This window comes from Mixophyes fleayi, chromosome 1 (assembly GCF_038048845.1).
Source record: "Mixophyes fleayi isolate aMixFle1 chromosome 1, aMixFle1.hap1, whole genome shotgun sequence".
NCBI classification, from domain to species: Eukaryota; Metazoa; Chordata; class Amphibia; order Anura; family Limnodynastidae; genus Mixophyes; species Mixophyes fleayi.
In genome coordinates, this window is record NC_134402.1 from 398,257,275 (window position 1) to 398,273,034 (window position 15,760).

Here is a 15,760-nt window from a genome sequence, read left to right on the forward strand (position 1 = left end):
TTCATCTAAAATACTGGTTAGTTTAACATAATGTATGGATTAATCATGATAGTAAGGGTACATCAAGACTGACTTTATTATATGAGGCATGCATAGAAATATACGTCTCTGTCGTAGTGCAAGATGCATCCAATTTAAAGTATAGGATGAGATCTGATATCTCTCAGAGCTGGCGCAAAAATGTAAAAATTTTGTGGTGAGTGAATTGTCTGCACGAGTTTGCAAAGCAAGGTTGCCTCTGAAAATATACGCCCTCTTCATTTTATCTAATTTCCAAAATATCGCTTGCAAACGCCAATCTTTAGTTTGTACTGCTCTACAAGACTACGCCTAATCCGTACTTTGAGCGGAACGCTTTCAATCCCTTTGAGCAGCTGACTGATTTGCTTTTTTGTAAATGAGCTTCACTATATCTTGATATATATGTAAATCTATCTATATATGTAACTGCAACAACAGCCAACATTAACCTCTACTATATCTGAAACTAATCTGCACTTTTCCATGTAGGTAACTACAGTTAGTTATCGACTATTATTACCTGTGTTAAATTGTTGATCAACAATACAAAATGTAGAGCTCTATGCTAGCCAGATTTCTTTTTATCAACCCTAGCTTTCAGCACTATTCCTTTGATCAGTTGACTAATCTGCTCACTTATCATTTTGTAAATGAGCTTCACTAAATCTTATGGCCAATGTGACAAGCTTGTGCCCCCTGTGGACTACTACCTTTGAAAGAGAGTTTACTAATGTGCACCTAGGCGTAATACAGAACTGACAAATCAATGCGGCGCGCCACTTTAAAATGGCAAGTGAGGGTGTTGTGTGTGTGTGTATGTAGGTGGGACGACACACCAATCACAAGCCAAAATCTATTGATTGGTGATCAGTCAGAGGTGTAAGAGGAACTAAGATACCCCCTGATAAATGGCTAAATATAGCAGCCCTGGCCTCCCAGCTAGTGGGAGGGGCACGTTAGTAAAATCTTTTCTGTAGGTGCTAGTGTTAAGCTCAAACAGTAGGGGATGCATTTGCTGGAGTCAGATGGAATTGTGGCGTTTTTTGCCTTAGTCCCTTGCCTCTTATTCCTATCATATCCCACAATGTTTACAAAACTGCTTTTCTTACTATGCTTCTATGGCATTATACTTAGTTATAACATACTTCACCAGTTACTGCATGACCACTCTTTATCTATGATACCCCTTCACTGCTCCACTCCCCTTTAATTAGCTCCATCATGAAACTTTTTTCCTGTGTTTATTCCTTACTTGCATTATCCTCAAGCTATCAACACAAAATATGACTTTGTATCTTTTATATTTATTCACTTCTGCTTCTAGCAGCTGATGATTACCAAATCCAGTGCACCCAACATTACCCATACACTTCATTTTGAATGTGCTCAATATAGATATCCAGCAAACCTCAAATAAAACACCTGTCTTCTGTCACTTTCAAAATCCTTTAAATGTGCCCTATAGCATTACCTCTCTGTAACAAACTAACCTTCATCCATCCTCTTCCTCTCCAACAATCCCAGCCTTCTATCAATAACATAAATGTAGCTTCAGTGATCAAACCCTTCCTCAACTGCAGCCCTTTCACACATTGCTTTCCACTGCACCCACACTTTCAGGCCTAATTGTAGATGGCAGTTAAAGTTGGTCTCCTCTTTTCCACACACTGCTCATTCGTAGTTTTACCAAATGTTTCAATCATTCTCCCATTGTAATGAGCGGAGAAAGCAGATGCACTTTCAGCACCCTCCTCCTTCATTTCCCAGGTGTTCAGTTGCCTTGGATGCCTCAAAGCAGCCGGGTTGGCAGGCAGCGCAATTATGTGGTTGTACTGCAGCAGATCACTCTAAAGGGGGCTTGGCTACTAGGAGTTCCCTGATTGACTCCCTGTACATTTATAGTGCAGGAAGCTCTTGACATCTGTGATGAGTACAGGTGCAGTCATGCTGTTCCTATGTTACATATACTGTCAGTGGTTTTGCCTAAACTCTGCTTCTGACCTCTGTTTTGGACTTGTATTAATCTCTGAATTGCTTCTTGCTCTGACCCTTGCTTTCGCCCTGACTACTCTTTGGATCTCTGCTTGACCGGACCTTAGCTTTGGACTTGACTACGCTTTAGATTTGGGCCTACGCTAACTAACTACTCTTTAGATCACAGCCAGCCTGGACCTTTGTTCTTTACTTTCATGACTCCTTAGAAGCTGCCTAATTTCTGCGAAGACATAACACCGGGTCTGTGTGAGTACCTGCGTTTCTTGTTTACAGTAGTTTACCATTTCATTGGTGACTCCTATATTTCTTGTGCTAGGGTCGATTCTAGAATAAGCCCCTACTACTACTACATGCTTAATACCTGGGGTCAACCAATTACCAGTGAGCACCTCTCGCTCTAAGGGAAAGAGGGCTGCTAAAGATGTTTAGCCTGGTTCTAAGGGTTCATTCCAGGAATTTCATCTGGCCTCAAACCCTTCTCTTTGCATCTTTATCTTTTATCATGGCCCTGGATCACCCTAACAATTTCTTAAACATTTCTCTGCCTGTATCCTTCATTTCTTATCCTCTGAAATCCCCACCATCATCTTGGGGGATTTCAACATCCTCCAATCTGTTCTCTTTAACCGTCTGTTTTGGCCTCTCCCAGTGGACCTACTCTTCTACTCATGAGGGCCACTGTCTTGATTTCTCCACAGTTTCGTTAACACTCATTTACGTCTTTTAAGCCATTGCTTGATCACCTGCTAGTTCTCCTACACCACTTTAACCTTTTTGCACTTTAACTCGACTGACCCTCCTCATACTCACAGGGATCTCAATTCCACTGTTCAACATCTTTCCACCTCCCTGAAGATGAAGTTTCTTCTGCTTCCACGCTACTACATGTCCAGTTTACTGTATTCCCATACAAATCAGATAATCTCTATCTTCCATGCTCTTGACGAACATCTCTCACTGGTATTTTTCCATAACTATTCATGCATATGGTTATTATTCCTATTCGGAATATAGCTGACCCACTCTCTCTCTTAGATTACTGTCCCTGTCTCTTCACCCCCTTGCCCCTCAAAGCTTCTCGAGAACCTTGTCTACACTTTCCGCAGCAGTGCAGACCCCTCACCCCCCATTTGAAGGACCGGTCCACGTCAGAAGTGGGATGCGGTGTGAGTAAGGCTGTCCACTCTCAGTGACTGCTGGAGCAGTAAATTAAATAGCCTTGGCATCAAAGTTAAAATGTAAAAGTAAAGGCTGCTGAGGCAGCCCAGCAACATAAAAGCAGGACACTCTAAAAAAAAAAAAAAAAGTTCTATGCAGGATGGGGATATAGAGGGGAAAAGACCAATAAAAAATACTCGTCTCTTGAACTTTTTAAAAAAAATAAAATAATATCTTTAGTGTATATAGGGTAAAGTTGATGATTTCAAAGAGTTTATCACGTGCCATAATATTATTTGTTTTCTGCTAATGAGTTCTTTATTTCAGTTTAGGTGTAGTTACCTAGTGAGCACATTAATATTCTTATGATATGTGACATAAACAGAGCATTATACAACTATGAAATGGTTTTTGAATGGCTTCCAAAGTATGTTTTCCAAATGTTTAATTTCAGAGCTAAGCAAACTAAAAACTTGACGCAATAAGCCTGCAGCAGAAACTTTATTTTGTCAGAATTAATGTTATTTTAGCTAAAGGTTAGGTCTTGATGGGAGTATCTTTTACTATGCACATTAGAATTCTATACCCAAGCATCCCTATTTTCACAGGAAATAAATTCCCAACTTTCTGAGACAGAGTGAAACAGGCAATCATATGGCAAGTAATGGTAAACCTGGTTACCTCATCAGGTTGTAACCAATTAGCCAATAACCTATCTGCATACCTCCAAACAGTCCTGATTTCTGCAGGACAGTTGAAGTACCAGACCTCGAAAGGGGTGGGGCCTATATTAAATGGGCAAGGTTTTGTCTCAAAGTGGGCATTTTGGGATGGAGTTTGGGTTGTAATAAATATTACACAATGTTCCCTGCCTCCCAAACTGGTAGAACTGCATAGATTCCAGGAGATATTTGCTCTCTAGTAAATCAGTAATGGTCATATTCTCCTGTAGCAAGAGACTCTTGAATCTCGTTTCTCTTGCTGTGTGTTAGCTATACAATCATTCCTTTTGTCTCAAGGTGAAATGTCACTGTTTAAATTATTGTAATATAACAAATACTTATTTGATAATGCATAGGGTTCCATTAGCCTTGTTACCAACTATAAATCCGATCTCGCAAAACACAGACCTATTGAAAGATAATATACTTGATTATTGCTCTGATCAGCCTGATTAGCAACCTGATACACGTCCGACATAGTGCATTACCCTTAATCTCAGTAATAAGTTACAATAATACATTGAATCAGAGAAAGAGACTGATATCTGTAATACCATATCAGCAGATATTTTAAACATAATATAATAAACAAATCTTCCAATAAAGCAGGAAGGAGCATGGGGCTGTAGGTGAAGTCTCAGAGGGCCACATGCAGCCCTAGGGTTGTCTGTTGGCCATCACCGCCATAACATATTTCAAGGATAGATGTCCTCTTCATCAAGACCTGGTGACCATATTCAATATGCTTTTGGTTTCAAGATCCTTTGTAAAGATGTGTTAGTCTAGGATCTGACTGTGTTATTGTCTTCATCTCAGGGGTAGAACAACATGTAGCCAGTGAGATCATCAGAATGTTCCCAACAACAAAGATTATTGAAGGGGATTAATCTGCGGATCTTTCAGAGTCAGTGACCTGTGTCCACTTGTGTTATTATCTTAGTGAGGACAGGACATGTAACAGGTAAAGCCACAGACTGAGAGATAGACAGTGGAAAGATTAGGTTCCCCCAACAGCACATAGTAATAGGCTCCTGTTGAATAGATGTAATTGAGGTGTCAAACATGTCTTTCTATACAGCTGAATTCATACATATAACTTGTTCAAGTGCAGCTCTTGGTTTATTCTTAATGATTGATGAGCAACAGAAACTGCATATGTGATTGCACTGACTACATATGTGTCTGGAGCAATCAACTTTGAATTATTTTATGACATGTAAAAACAAGTGGATTGTTTCAAACAGGCCACAAGCCAGAGCCATATCTTATTATGAACATTTAAAGCTATTGGGAAAGATCCCACCTCCCTTATAATCATAGATGTTCAGTGAAGCAAGGAATTTTCAGATGAAAAGGAAATCACTTTCATTCCTTGTTTTACAATTGTAAATTCTTTCCACATGTGATTAAATACTTGTAAATGCCATATATCTATGTTTTGTTATCTCACTCCAATGTAATGGCTTTGAACAGGCAGATAAGACTTGGTCCTTACATCTCCTGCCCTGTTAAATATAATTAGATTTGATTTAATAAAAGCCCAGTTGCAATTTGCAGATTTCATTCCTCTTGATTCCTTCCATTTGAATACCAATTTTTTTTCTTCCTTTCATTTTTATTAATGACAGGCCGGTTTTGTTTTTTCTCTAATTTGTTGCACATAACTAACTGCTAAGTGCTATGATCGGTCAGATTGTGCCACTTGTTTCATAAACAAAAGAACCAACAAAGCCCAAGCGACCCCTTTTCTACCCCTAGCGCTTTACTTGCCTTTGCCAAGTGTACAGTTCAGTGTTCGGTCACCTGTATCTGTTGGTTTAGCACATTTTAAAATAGTTCTCAGCACCCTCCTTGTTCTCTGCAGCTTATTTTCAAGCTTCAAACATTGCCTGGCTCATTATTCCCTACAGAAGGTTAAGGCCTTCTTGTCAGACCGGAACTGCTCACTAATTAGAGTGCGGCACTTGGCACTGAACGTGTCGTGCTTGCAAGCTTTCCTACTGCGATCACTTCTATTCAAGTTCCCTTATTATAATTGTACAATGGGCATGAGTGTCAGTGAGTAACTATTGCTTGGACACAGCATAAAACACTAAAATCTCTACAACAAAAAAGAAAGAAGGAAGAAAGAAAAACAAAAGATATCTACTTGTTACCAGTATGGATTTGATCACATAGAGAATTATTTTTTTTTTGTTTTATAAACTTTCTCTATGTTGACATTTTTGTGGAGAAAATCTGTCCCTCTTTCCGTTCATATACAGTATGTTTGGATGATTAAATAAATGACCCTGCCACCAGCCAGATGAACATTACCATAAACACATAATTGCCCTCTAGGAATATACAACACAGCATATTGTGGCTTATTTAATAGAAGGGTGCAGTGTGCAATAACCAAAGTTAAAAGTGAAAGCAAAGTCTTTCTGGTTGCCATGGGTAAAAGCAGATTTTTTACATCACACTAAGTTATTAAATAAGCCAATTTGTGAGCTAACCTGAAGTTAATATATTTGCCACTTTATTATATTTATAGTTTATTAAATATTTTTGGGTCTCATGTTAATCGTGACAGATTACATTAGATTTATCACTAACACATGCCATACTATTTTGGAACTTCTGACCATGTTGCACAAAGATCTTATTAGGGCATTCATACACTCTATTATTTTATCATAAGCTGAACCATGACTACCAGTGCACTACCGTCATTCCTGAGATATACACACACCCAACATCAAAATTCCACAAGCATCGCTCCCATCGCGAGTGTTGAACCTGTTCATCTATTAAATGAACAGGTTTTAATGTCACATGTAAAGTCAGCTGGTGAGACTGAATCAAGCCACTTGAAATCTCAAGGCCGAAGTACCTATGTTTCCACAATGATTTAATTGAAAGTGGACCTGTTACCTATGCAAGATGGTGGTAGCCATTTTGTGGGCTGAAAGCAGCCTATCAATGCACTAATAACCAATATCTAATGAATATTAGTCAGGTCTTATTAATGTCAGGCAGTGCCTCAGTGCTGTAACTGGTTCCTTGTTAAATTGGTAGGCCGAGTACTGGTCCAGCCCACAAAATGTATACCTCCATTGTGTGTAGATGACAGGTCTTCTTTAACTTTATTTGAAAAACATTTCTGTCCATTGGGTAAAAACACATGTTTTGGTTCCAGTGACCCCGTGCCCACTAGCATTTGTACTTGCATTGCAGCGCCGTGTTCTGATGCTGTTTGCAAGTACTTATAAGCACCACGTCATGTGATTGCATTTGACATGCGGTGTCATTGACTTTCAACGCAATGCAAGTGGGTGATCAGCCCTATGCATCAATGGCTAGCCCCTTTCTTAATAGAGGAGAAATGTAATTGGTAATTTTAATTTTTCTAACATCTTAGATCTTGCTGATTTAGTAGGTTATAGTAAGGCTATGAAAACATCATACAGTAAAGGTACCTCTTCAGAATGTGGATTACAGTTTTCTCTAGAAGTCATGTACTACAGACCTATAATCTGATGTTATTTAGTTGTCTTTTCATGGAGGATTATATTTTGACAGGTTCTTGCTGTGAAATATTGGCAGTTGTTCTGTTGTTTTTACAGTCATGCATGTGCTTGTTTGTCTTTTACAAGGCTGGAAAGCCTGTGCATAGGTCCACAGCAGGCATACACCTTTCCACTGGCCCAGGAAATCATGGAAAGATGCTATTAAAAGGAGATAGCCTGAATGAGTTCCAGTCACATGGTTCAAGTAGGAGGTCTTCAGGAAATGAGCAAAAACTGGCGGTGAGTTTCCCCAATGTGTTCCTGTAGGTTTCCCAAAGATAATAAACTAATAGTAAAAAATGATATTCAGACCAAAAGAAATCCACTGTGCTAAAAGTGGCAGTATAAAATAATTATATATCTATTTCACATTTTAGGTTTGTTTTAACTAGGGTGGACAAAATTAGGTAGGCAGGGGGTTGGAGCCAGTTAGAATAAACTAATAGCTAGCTAGCTTGTTCCTTTTCATGCCGAAATTCCACAGGAAGAAAAATAGTTTGGCAACACTTGTGTAATATTGTTACCAACAGTAAAACACTAATATCCATTTAACTTTCATGAGAATATCTTATAAATGATTGTGTTCAAACTTCATTCTCATCAATATTTTCTGGATATACAGTATATATTGTGTATATATAAATTATATTGATCATATAACCTCTTATTTTATATGTGACTCATATAATCACTTGTTACAACTGTATTTTAGAAACTTCAGGAAGAAAATTACAAGCTTAAGCAAGAACTGGAAGACTTGAGGTATGTGAAGTTTGTATTTTTGTTGAATATAAACATTTGAGTTGATGTCAACTTTAGAAAACAAATTTACAGCATTAAAGAGATTTATATATGTGACACCAGAAATGTTTCTTGGTAAAACTGTTACTGTGTTAATGGTTCCTATTTGCTTTCAGCAAGTGGTGAATGCACAGTACATGTATTGATAAATGTGTGTACAAATACTGTAACAACTGGATTTCCCTTCATTCCTTCCATTTTGAATACCTGCAGCTATAAGGAATCTCTGTTATTGCTAATAATGATTAGAGGATGCTCTTCTGCCCTCTCATCCTTGTTCCACTACATATTAATGTTATATGTTCTCATTTTAAAGTGTGTTCTGTTTCTCCACTTAAAGAGTAAAACATCAGAACTGGATATGATTATTTAGAGGGGTTTTTACTCTTGCGTTCAATGCCTGTGAATGCATTTAACATCAATTTGCTCAGCAGTTTGAAAGATGGGGGTAACAGGAGCATAGAGACATCACCTGATTCATTTTTGAGCTGGAGAAGATGACAAGTGATTGGTGGCCAGGACCCTAAAATAAACTTCTACTGGCATCTAGCACGGAGTAAGCTACATTCTTTTAAACTTCTGGCCAACTGATGTCTAAGGCAGAAATCACCATTTCACAAAAGAAGAGCACAGTGGGCCTGATTCATTAAGGATCTTAACTTGAGAAACTTCTTATTTCAGTCTCCTGGACAAAACCATGTTACAATGCAAGGGGTGCAAATTAGTATTTTGTTTTGCACATAAGTTAAATACTGCCTATTTTTTCATGTAGCACATAAATGCTTAATAGCTTATTTGTACACTGAAATTTAAAATTGATATTTGTGTGCTACATGAAAAAACAGTCAGTATTTAACTTATGTGCAAAACAGAATACTAATTTGCACACCTTGCATTGTAACATGGTTTGAGGAGACTGAAATAAGAAGTTTCTCAAGTTAAGATCCTTAATGAATCGGGTCCAGTATACCTGTAAGGAAAAGGGTGGCCTGAACAAATGGAGAGTTAGTACTTAGATTTTATTTTGCACCTTCATTGTAATGCTCACCAAAGGGTCATAACCCAATGCAAACAAATTTATATACATGTTTCCATGGTTATGTACACAGGAAATAAGCAAAATATAAGGCATGCAATTTTATACTGCATCTGCCTGTTCCAAATTACTTACAAATTAATGGCATTCTGCAGAGGCTGCATATAATTCCAATGAGGCGTTGTTAGCACACGGCTCGTCAAACCTGTCATCAGATTGTAGTCATTGTTGGGTTGCTTTTCACCCATTTGCTATATTTGCTGTAATCTGTGTGACTTGTATCTCACACTAAACAACTCTATCCTTTACATTTTCTGCTTCTAATTGTACTGAACATGTCCTAAAAGGTGTAAGTAAAGAATAAAAAGGTTTGCTTTTGTAGTTGACAACAAGAAGGAAACTCTTGATTGGATTACTAGTGGTGTCATATAGTAAAACATAACTAATTCTAAACGAAGTTTCAAAGTCTTTAATTTATAAAAGTAATGTTTGTTTGACATTTAAGTGGAGAATTTGAGCAATGTTAACTAGCTTGGTCTTCTATTTTAAGCCTTTTTTCACTGGATCATTGACATTTTATTGTGTGGGAAGAACTGTTTTCCTTTAGTATTGCCTTGGATGAAACACCAATGCAGTCAGCTCAAAACCTAATTATCATCTTGTGGTCACAATTTCTGACCAGCAGCGGGAGGCCGTTAAGAATTCTGAAACTCCATGGGAAAGATAGTCGCACAGTACAGGACCTGGCTTTGAGCCTATTATAGTCCAGCATTGAATGACGTTTATTAAAGATTTTTTTTATTATTAAATTCGGCATCATTGTTTATTTAACTAGATAAAGGCTTGTATGCATTTACTTGATAAAAGAATCTTTGCATGCGCTGTGTTTTCACTGTTAACACACAGCTCTTAAATGATATAGATGGCTTTCAGGAATAAAGATACCTATGGTCACAGCACCTGTCTGTTTATATCTGAATGTACATTAGCCCAAAGTGCATGCAGCATTGCATTGTGATTTATCAGGAATCAGGACCACAGGTACCACTGAAGAAAACCATATATAAGTGAAATGTATTTCACTGATGGACTAGCTGCCTGTATCGATTCGTGGTCACTTTACTTTTTTTGTATTGATGTCCCAGTTAGCAGTGCAGCTGGGGTCCTATGTAAGGATAATATTGTAATAATGACATTTTTTGGATAAGTCTTGTCCATAAATTAGTATACCGTTTTGCAGTAGCTAGTCTTGGGAGATAGCATTTCCTAACATGTAGTATCTAGGATACAACTATTTTCAATCAAACTTTGGACAGAGAAAATGATCAATATGAATTAGTAATTAGCAATGGAGCTTCTATTACAAATTTCTGTTCCCTGTTCTATTAAACGAAGGTATGATATCCACAGTGTTATTGACAATGTTACATTGTGCTTCTTAGAAGCACACATACAATGTCTTCCAGCTGACACATGGAGCATAAACTGATGAATATATGATGCCCCTTCAGGACGGGCAGATTTATAATATCCGTAACCACAACCCACAACTAAATCAGAGATTCGCAGTAATAGAAAAAAGAAATTCGCCAGGACGTGAGCGTCCGTCTGCATGCAGGGAAGTTGGCTGTAGTCAGGTGTAACATCGTATATACAGTATAGAGGTCCAAAGGTTGTCCACAATTTGTGTCCATATAGGAACACTTACCTCTTTTAATTTCAAGCTGGTTTGTTTAATACCAGTAATCCCGCCTTGTTAGATGCAGTTTGTTGTCCGTTTTATAATTTATTTACATGGTTCAATTTTATTTATTGATTTCCTTTGTTTGATATTCTGTGGCCACAAGTTGTAGTACATATCAGGCACAGTTTTGGTGACCTTCATTCTATATTTACTAGGTATATTTTACTAGCTTGCAGTCATCATTTTTATATACTTTTACCAGCATACAGACTTACCCAAAACAGCTTCGGCCTGCTCTGTGTTTGGATGCAACCAGCACACAAGTTGCGCTTTTATATGTGTGCCCGTCTTCAAATCCAAGCGGATCTCAAAGATCTCAATGTTTTAGTTTAAATCTGGATGTAAGTACGGTCAGTAGTTAATTGATGGTAAATAGACATAACAGACTGGATACGCATATGCATCTGTGCAATATTAAGTCCCATCAGAATGCATCAAAAAATCATTATAAAAGAAATTACCTATTCATAATCATTAATAAAAATGTTTTTAAAAAATATATATATTTTTTTCCATTAATTACATAAATAAGGATATTCTTAATTCGTATTGTACATACATACACTATCAGTCGGCACTTACACCTGCCCCAGTAGCTGTTGCAAATAATATGCCTACAACACACTGAAGTACTTACGATAAACCCAAGACTTGAATCGTCCGCATCTGCGTTAAAACGCCCTCCGCACACTCTTACTGTACATGGCCTGCATTCATCCGGCCTTTCAAGTCCTAGTAAGTGTTGTTTGCATTCAGACATGAAGTGCATACATTTGCATTGATTGGCGTAAAGTCCGTTTCTGAGCATGTGCAGAGTTTTTTCATGCAAGATACAGTGCACAAAGGGACTTGCATCCAAAGATGAATCAGACCCCTTGTGACTGGGATTCTCTCAAAGTCATGAGAAAACAATTTTGACCATTTATTCGGCCAAGTGTGAAAGTGGATAGAAAACAAACTAAAGCTGGGTACACACTACAGGTTTTTCAACCAATTATTGTGCCCATCACATGATAAACAACCGTTAGGTCTGTTATTGCATTTTAGTGTTCGCTCCCACGATCATGTCTTATGGTACCAAAGCACATCGTATTGTTTGATTTGCTTCTATAGCCGGACTTAAAATCACTATAAATGATGGAATGATGTGTGTATGCTCGCGAGCAGCAGTGTAGGCAGATCTCCATAGAGTTTACAGAGTCACGATTGGTTCAACAGATGGTTATGACGGATGACAGGCACAGATCTGAAAGAACATTGCGTAGGTGTGTACACCTAAATTGGCACGCTCAACGGGACTTTTAGTCGTTGGTAAAATCATTACAATTATCTCATTGGGAGAAATTTTCTGCAGTGTGTACTCAGCTTAACAAACACTAAACGTAAATCATGTTGTTTATAGGTTGTTGGTTTAAGTGCAAGTGACAGAATTACATTAATAAGAATCTCATGCTGTTGCTCAGTGTAGTACAATTAGCTTGGTTATTTACAAAATAAATCCAAAGATTAAACAGTGTTTTTTTATGGCATTATTTCTTGCAATCTCTTTTCATGCGTTTTTCCTGTTTATATAGTTTGATGTGACATAAAACGAAACCTATTTATAAATTGACATTTGGTGTTCAAATGAAAATTGTGCACAGATTTACTTATTAGAAATCAGCAGCACAAATTAAATATATTGAATGACATGATTTGAAGTATTCTTGTTTCTCCCTTAGATTCCAGTATAAACAGCTGATAGACGAGGGTAAGAATGAATGCTTAGATGAACGTCGTGTCAATCTTTTAAAGTCCCAGGTGTTACAGCTGGAAAGACAGGTAACACATACAAGGTGAAATCTGTGCTCTACCTGAAGGAAGAAGCTTTGTGTATTGTTGACTATCTTATCTAAATGACTGGTACATAACTGTTAGAGGCAGGTATTATTATTATTATTATTATTATTATTATTATTATTAACATTTATATAGCACCAGCATACTCTGGAGTGCTTTACAACTTGGAAGTAACACAGTAATAAAACATCGGTGTATTACCAAACAAAGAGGTAAGAGGGCCATGCTTGCAAGCTTACAATCTCTAAGAAAATAGGAGTTTGATACATGAGTTTAAGCGCCACGTATTGCATATTGGTCCAACCAGATTGCTTGGGGATTGGTAGTGGATGGTGGGGCTATTTTTGTATAGAAAGATAGTAAGTGACAGTTTTATGTGAACTGTGTAGTGTGGAGGTAATCGGGTAGAATAGCCTGGGGAGGTGGTTGGCTAATTTCACATAAGAGGCGTTTTTTTCAGGTACTGCTTGGAGGCCTGGAGGCTATGGAAATGTTTTATTAGTAAAAGTATTTTATATTAGATTCTATAAACTACATGTCACCAATGTAAGGACTGGCAGCCAAGAGCAGCAGTAGGAAAACTTTTGCTGAGGAAAATGATTGTAGCTGCTGTGTTCAAATAGATTGTAGAGGTGAAAGTGTAGTTAGGGGAAGAACAGAATGAAGGGGTGTCTTATATGAGATGCGTGCATATTCTGCTGATTTTCTTAGGTGCATTTAACAGGATTTGCAGACAGATTGAATATGGGAACAAAGAACAAGATGTTCTGAGTCAATGATGACACATTGCCAGCAAGTTTGAGGGTTTATTGTTGTGTTGTCGGCAGAAATAAACATGTGTGGCAAGTTCAGTTTTTAAAAGATTGAGTTTGAAATGGCGAGAGGTCACCCAAGATAAAGTGACAGAAAGACATTTAGTAACACAGGCCAACACACGTTTTTGAAAGATCTGCAGAGGATTGAGACATGTGGGGTTCTTCTGCATAGAAGCTCCAAGGAGCTCACTAGTTTGTGAAGAGAAGTGGTATGGATAGAGTAAAGCAGAGGGCCTAGGACCAAATGTTGTGTCATTCCAACTAATAGAGGAAGAGGAGAGGACAGAGACAAACACACACGCAGTGATTTGGTAGGTGTGGTTAGAACCAGGATAGGACAGTGTCATGTAGACCTAGGGCATGCAGCATTTGTATTACAGGTGAGTGACTGACAGTGTCAAATGCAGGAGAGCTGTAAAGGAAAATTAGAAGCAAGTAATGGCCTAAATTTAGCAGTGATGAATCATTGACATCCTTAGTCCTCTGTAGAGACATCCTGTCACTATGGAGTGTTGGGAATAAAAGCCTCACTAAAGAGGGTCCAATAGGCTGTGTGAAGAAAGGAAGCACCTGAGCGAGTATAAGATAGCCTCTCATAATGGGGCATGATAGTTGAGAGCTGGGGCGGTAATCTGAGAGAGAATTTGCTTCAGAAGTTTTTTTTTCAGAATAGGAATAATTACATTATGCTTGAATAATGATGGAAGGATACCAGTGGAGAGGCAGAGGTTACTGATTTAAGTTAAGGCTGGTATGAGCATAGGATACAGTAAACGGCTGAGTGAACAGGTAGCAGAGCGGGCAGAGAAAAAGAAGGCTGATTCAGAGTTGGATGCAAAATAGGAGCAAGAAAAAAAAGCTGATTTCTCCCCATATGCAAAGCCGTACACGAGCAGTATATCATCATCATCATCAGCTGGTATTTACATCTGCCCCATAACAGGTGCAAAAGCTATGCTTCCCAATGGGCATACCTGTGTGTTTCTGCAAGTCTGCATGAGCCGCATTTGCGTAAAAAACGCCTTTACTGTACTTGTACTACAACATTAGATTGCCCCATCTCTCTCCCTTCCCATCTCTCCATTCGCAGATGGGTGTAAGTGGCTGAAATGCTCAAGTCTGCATAGGTGCATATGCGTGCGCCCACTATCTGGGCATACGCACGGTGATTTCACGCAAGATACGCTGCACAAACTGGTGGACATTCAATTCTGCGTCAGCCACTTCATATTCATTTATGGATTAAATCAAGAGAAGGTGCCAGAGGATTCAGTAAAGGGATTGAGCAGGTTACTTCTCGGGGAAGAAGAAACCATTTCATTTTGGATCTTGCCCTTGAAGTATGAAGCAGGGATGAGCTTTCACAAAGACAATCTACTTTGTGGGAGAGGTTTGTGCCATTAAGGTCAACACTAAAAAGAAAGAGTTACCTAAGCCGCTTGATCACGGCCATTTGCTAAGGTGTAATTAAGATATGGTACTACCAGGCCGGGACAGGAGAATGCAGAAGTTGGAGAGAAAAGTAGTTGCAGAGAAATAGGAATACCGAGTGGAATGTGAGTGAAGGTGGGAAACCTTTAATTGTGCAGCTTGTGGAAAGGAGGAATCTGCTTCCAGTCCATAGAGGTGTGTGAAGAGCAGACCACTGTGTGAATGGGCTGCAGCTAAGGCAGTGTCTACACTTTTATAAATAGAGAAATAAACAAAATATATATGAGGATAAACCCATATTTAAATTTCTAATTAATAATATATATTTTAATAAATTGACAGCTGTCTATAATTTAAGTATATTGTTAAATGAAATCTTAAGATTGGTGACTTCTGTAAAATCCTGATAAAAAAAAAATATATTTAATGAATCTCCAATAGATATCTACAAAAGAGTCAGTCACCACCGAATACTCGGAATTGACAACCCCTGGTCCAACCCCCAGGGATCCCCTTGAATTGGCTTTGCAGGCAGAGCTTGGGGAGATTTGAAGATGATGAGGACTGCTGCTTCCAATTCTATGTGTATTAGGATAAAACAAAATACTTATAAACTCTTGTAGAGGTGATAATACGTACCAGTGAGA

The 15,760-nt window shown here is 38.2% G+C and overlaps 1 protein-coding gene and 1 long non-coding RNA gene across 2 annotated transcripts in view; both read left to right on the top strand.

Moving 5' to 3' along the window:
* LOC142098504 (uncharacterized) overlaps window positions 1–15,760 on the top strand; it is a 1,185,945-nt gene that overhangs the window by 534,646 nt on the left and 635,539 nt on the right. The window lies entirely within an intron of this gene.
* LOC142109220 (uncharacterized) overlaps window positions 1–15,760 on the top strand; it is an 87,791-nt gene that overhangs the window by 7,323 nt on the left and 64,708 nt on the right. Inside the window, exons 3-5 of the mRNA XM_075193324.1 lie at window positions 7,535–7,687; window positions 8,160–8,209; window positions 12,750–12,849. Coding sequence (XP_075049425.1) covers window positions 7,535–7,687; window positions 8,160–8,209; window positions 12,750–12,849 — 303 coding nt within the window. The remainder of the gene's footprint in view (window positions 1–7,534; window positions 7,688–8,159; window positions 8,210–12,749; window positions 12,850–15,760) is intronic.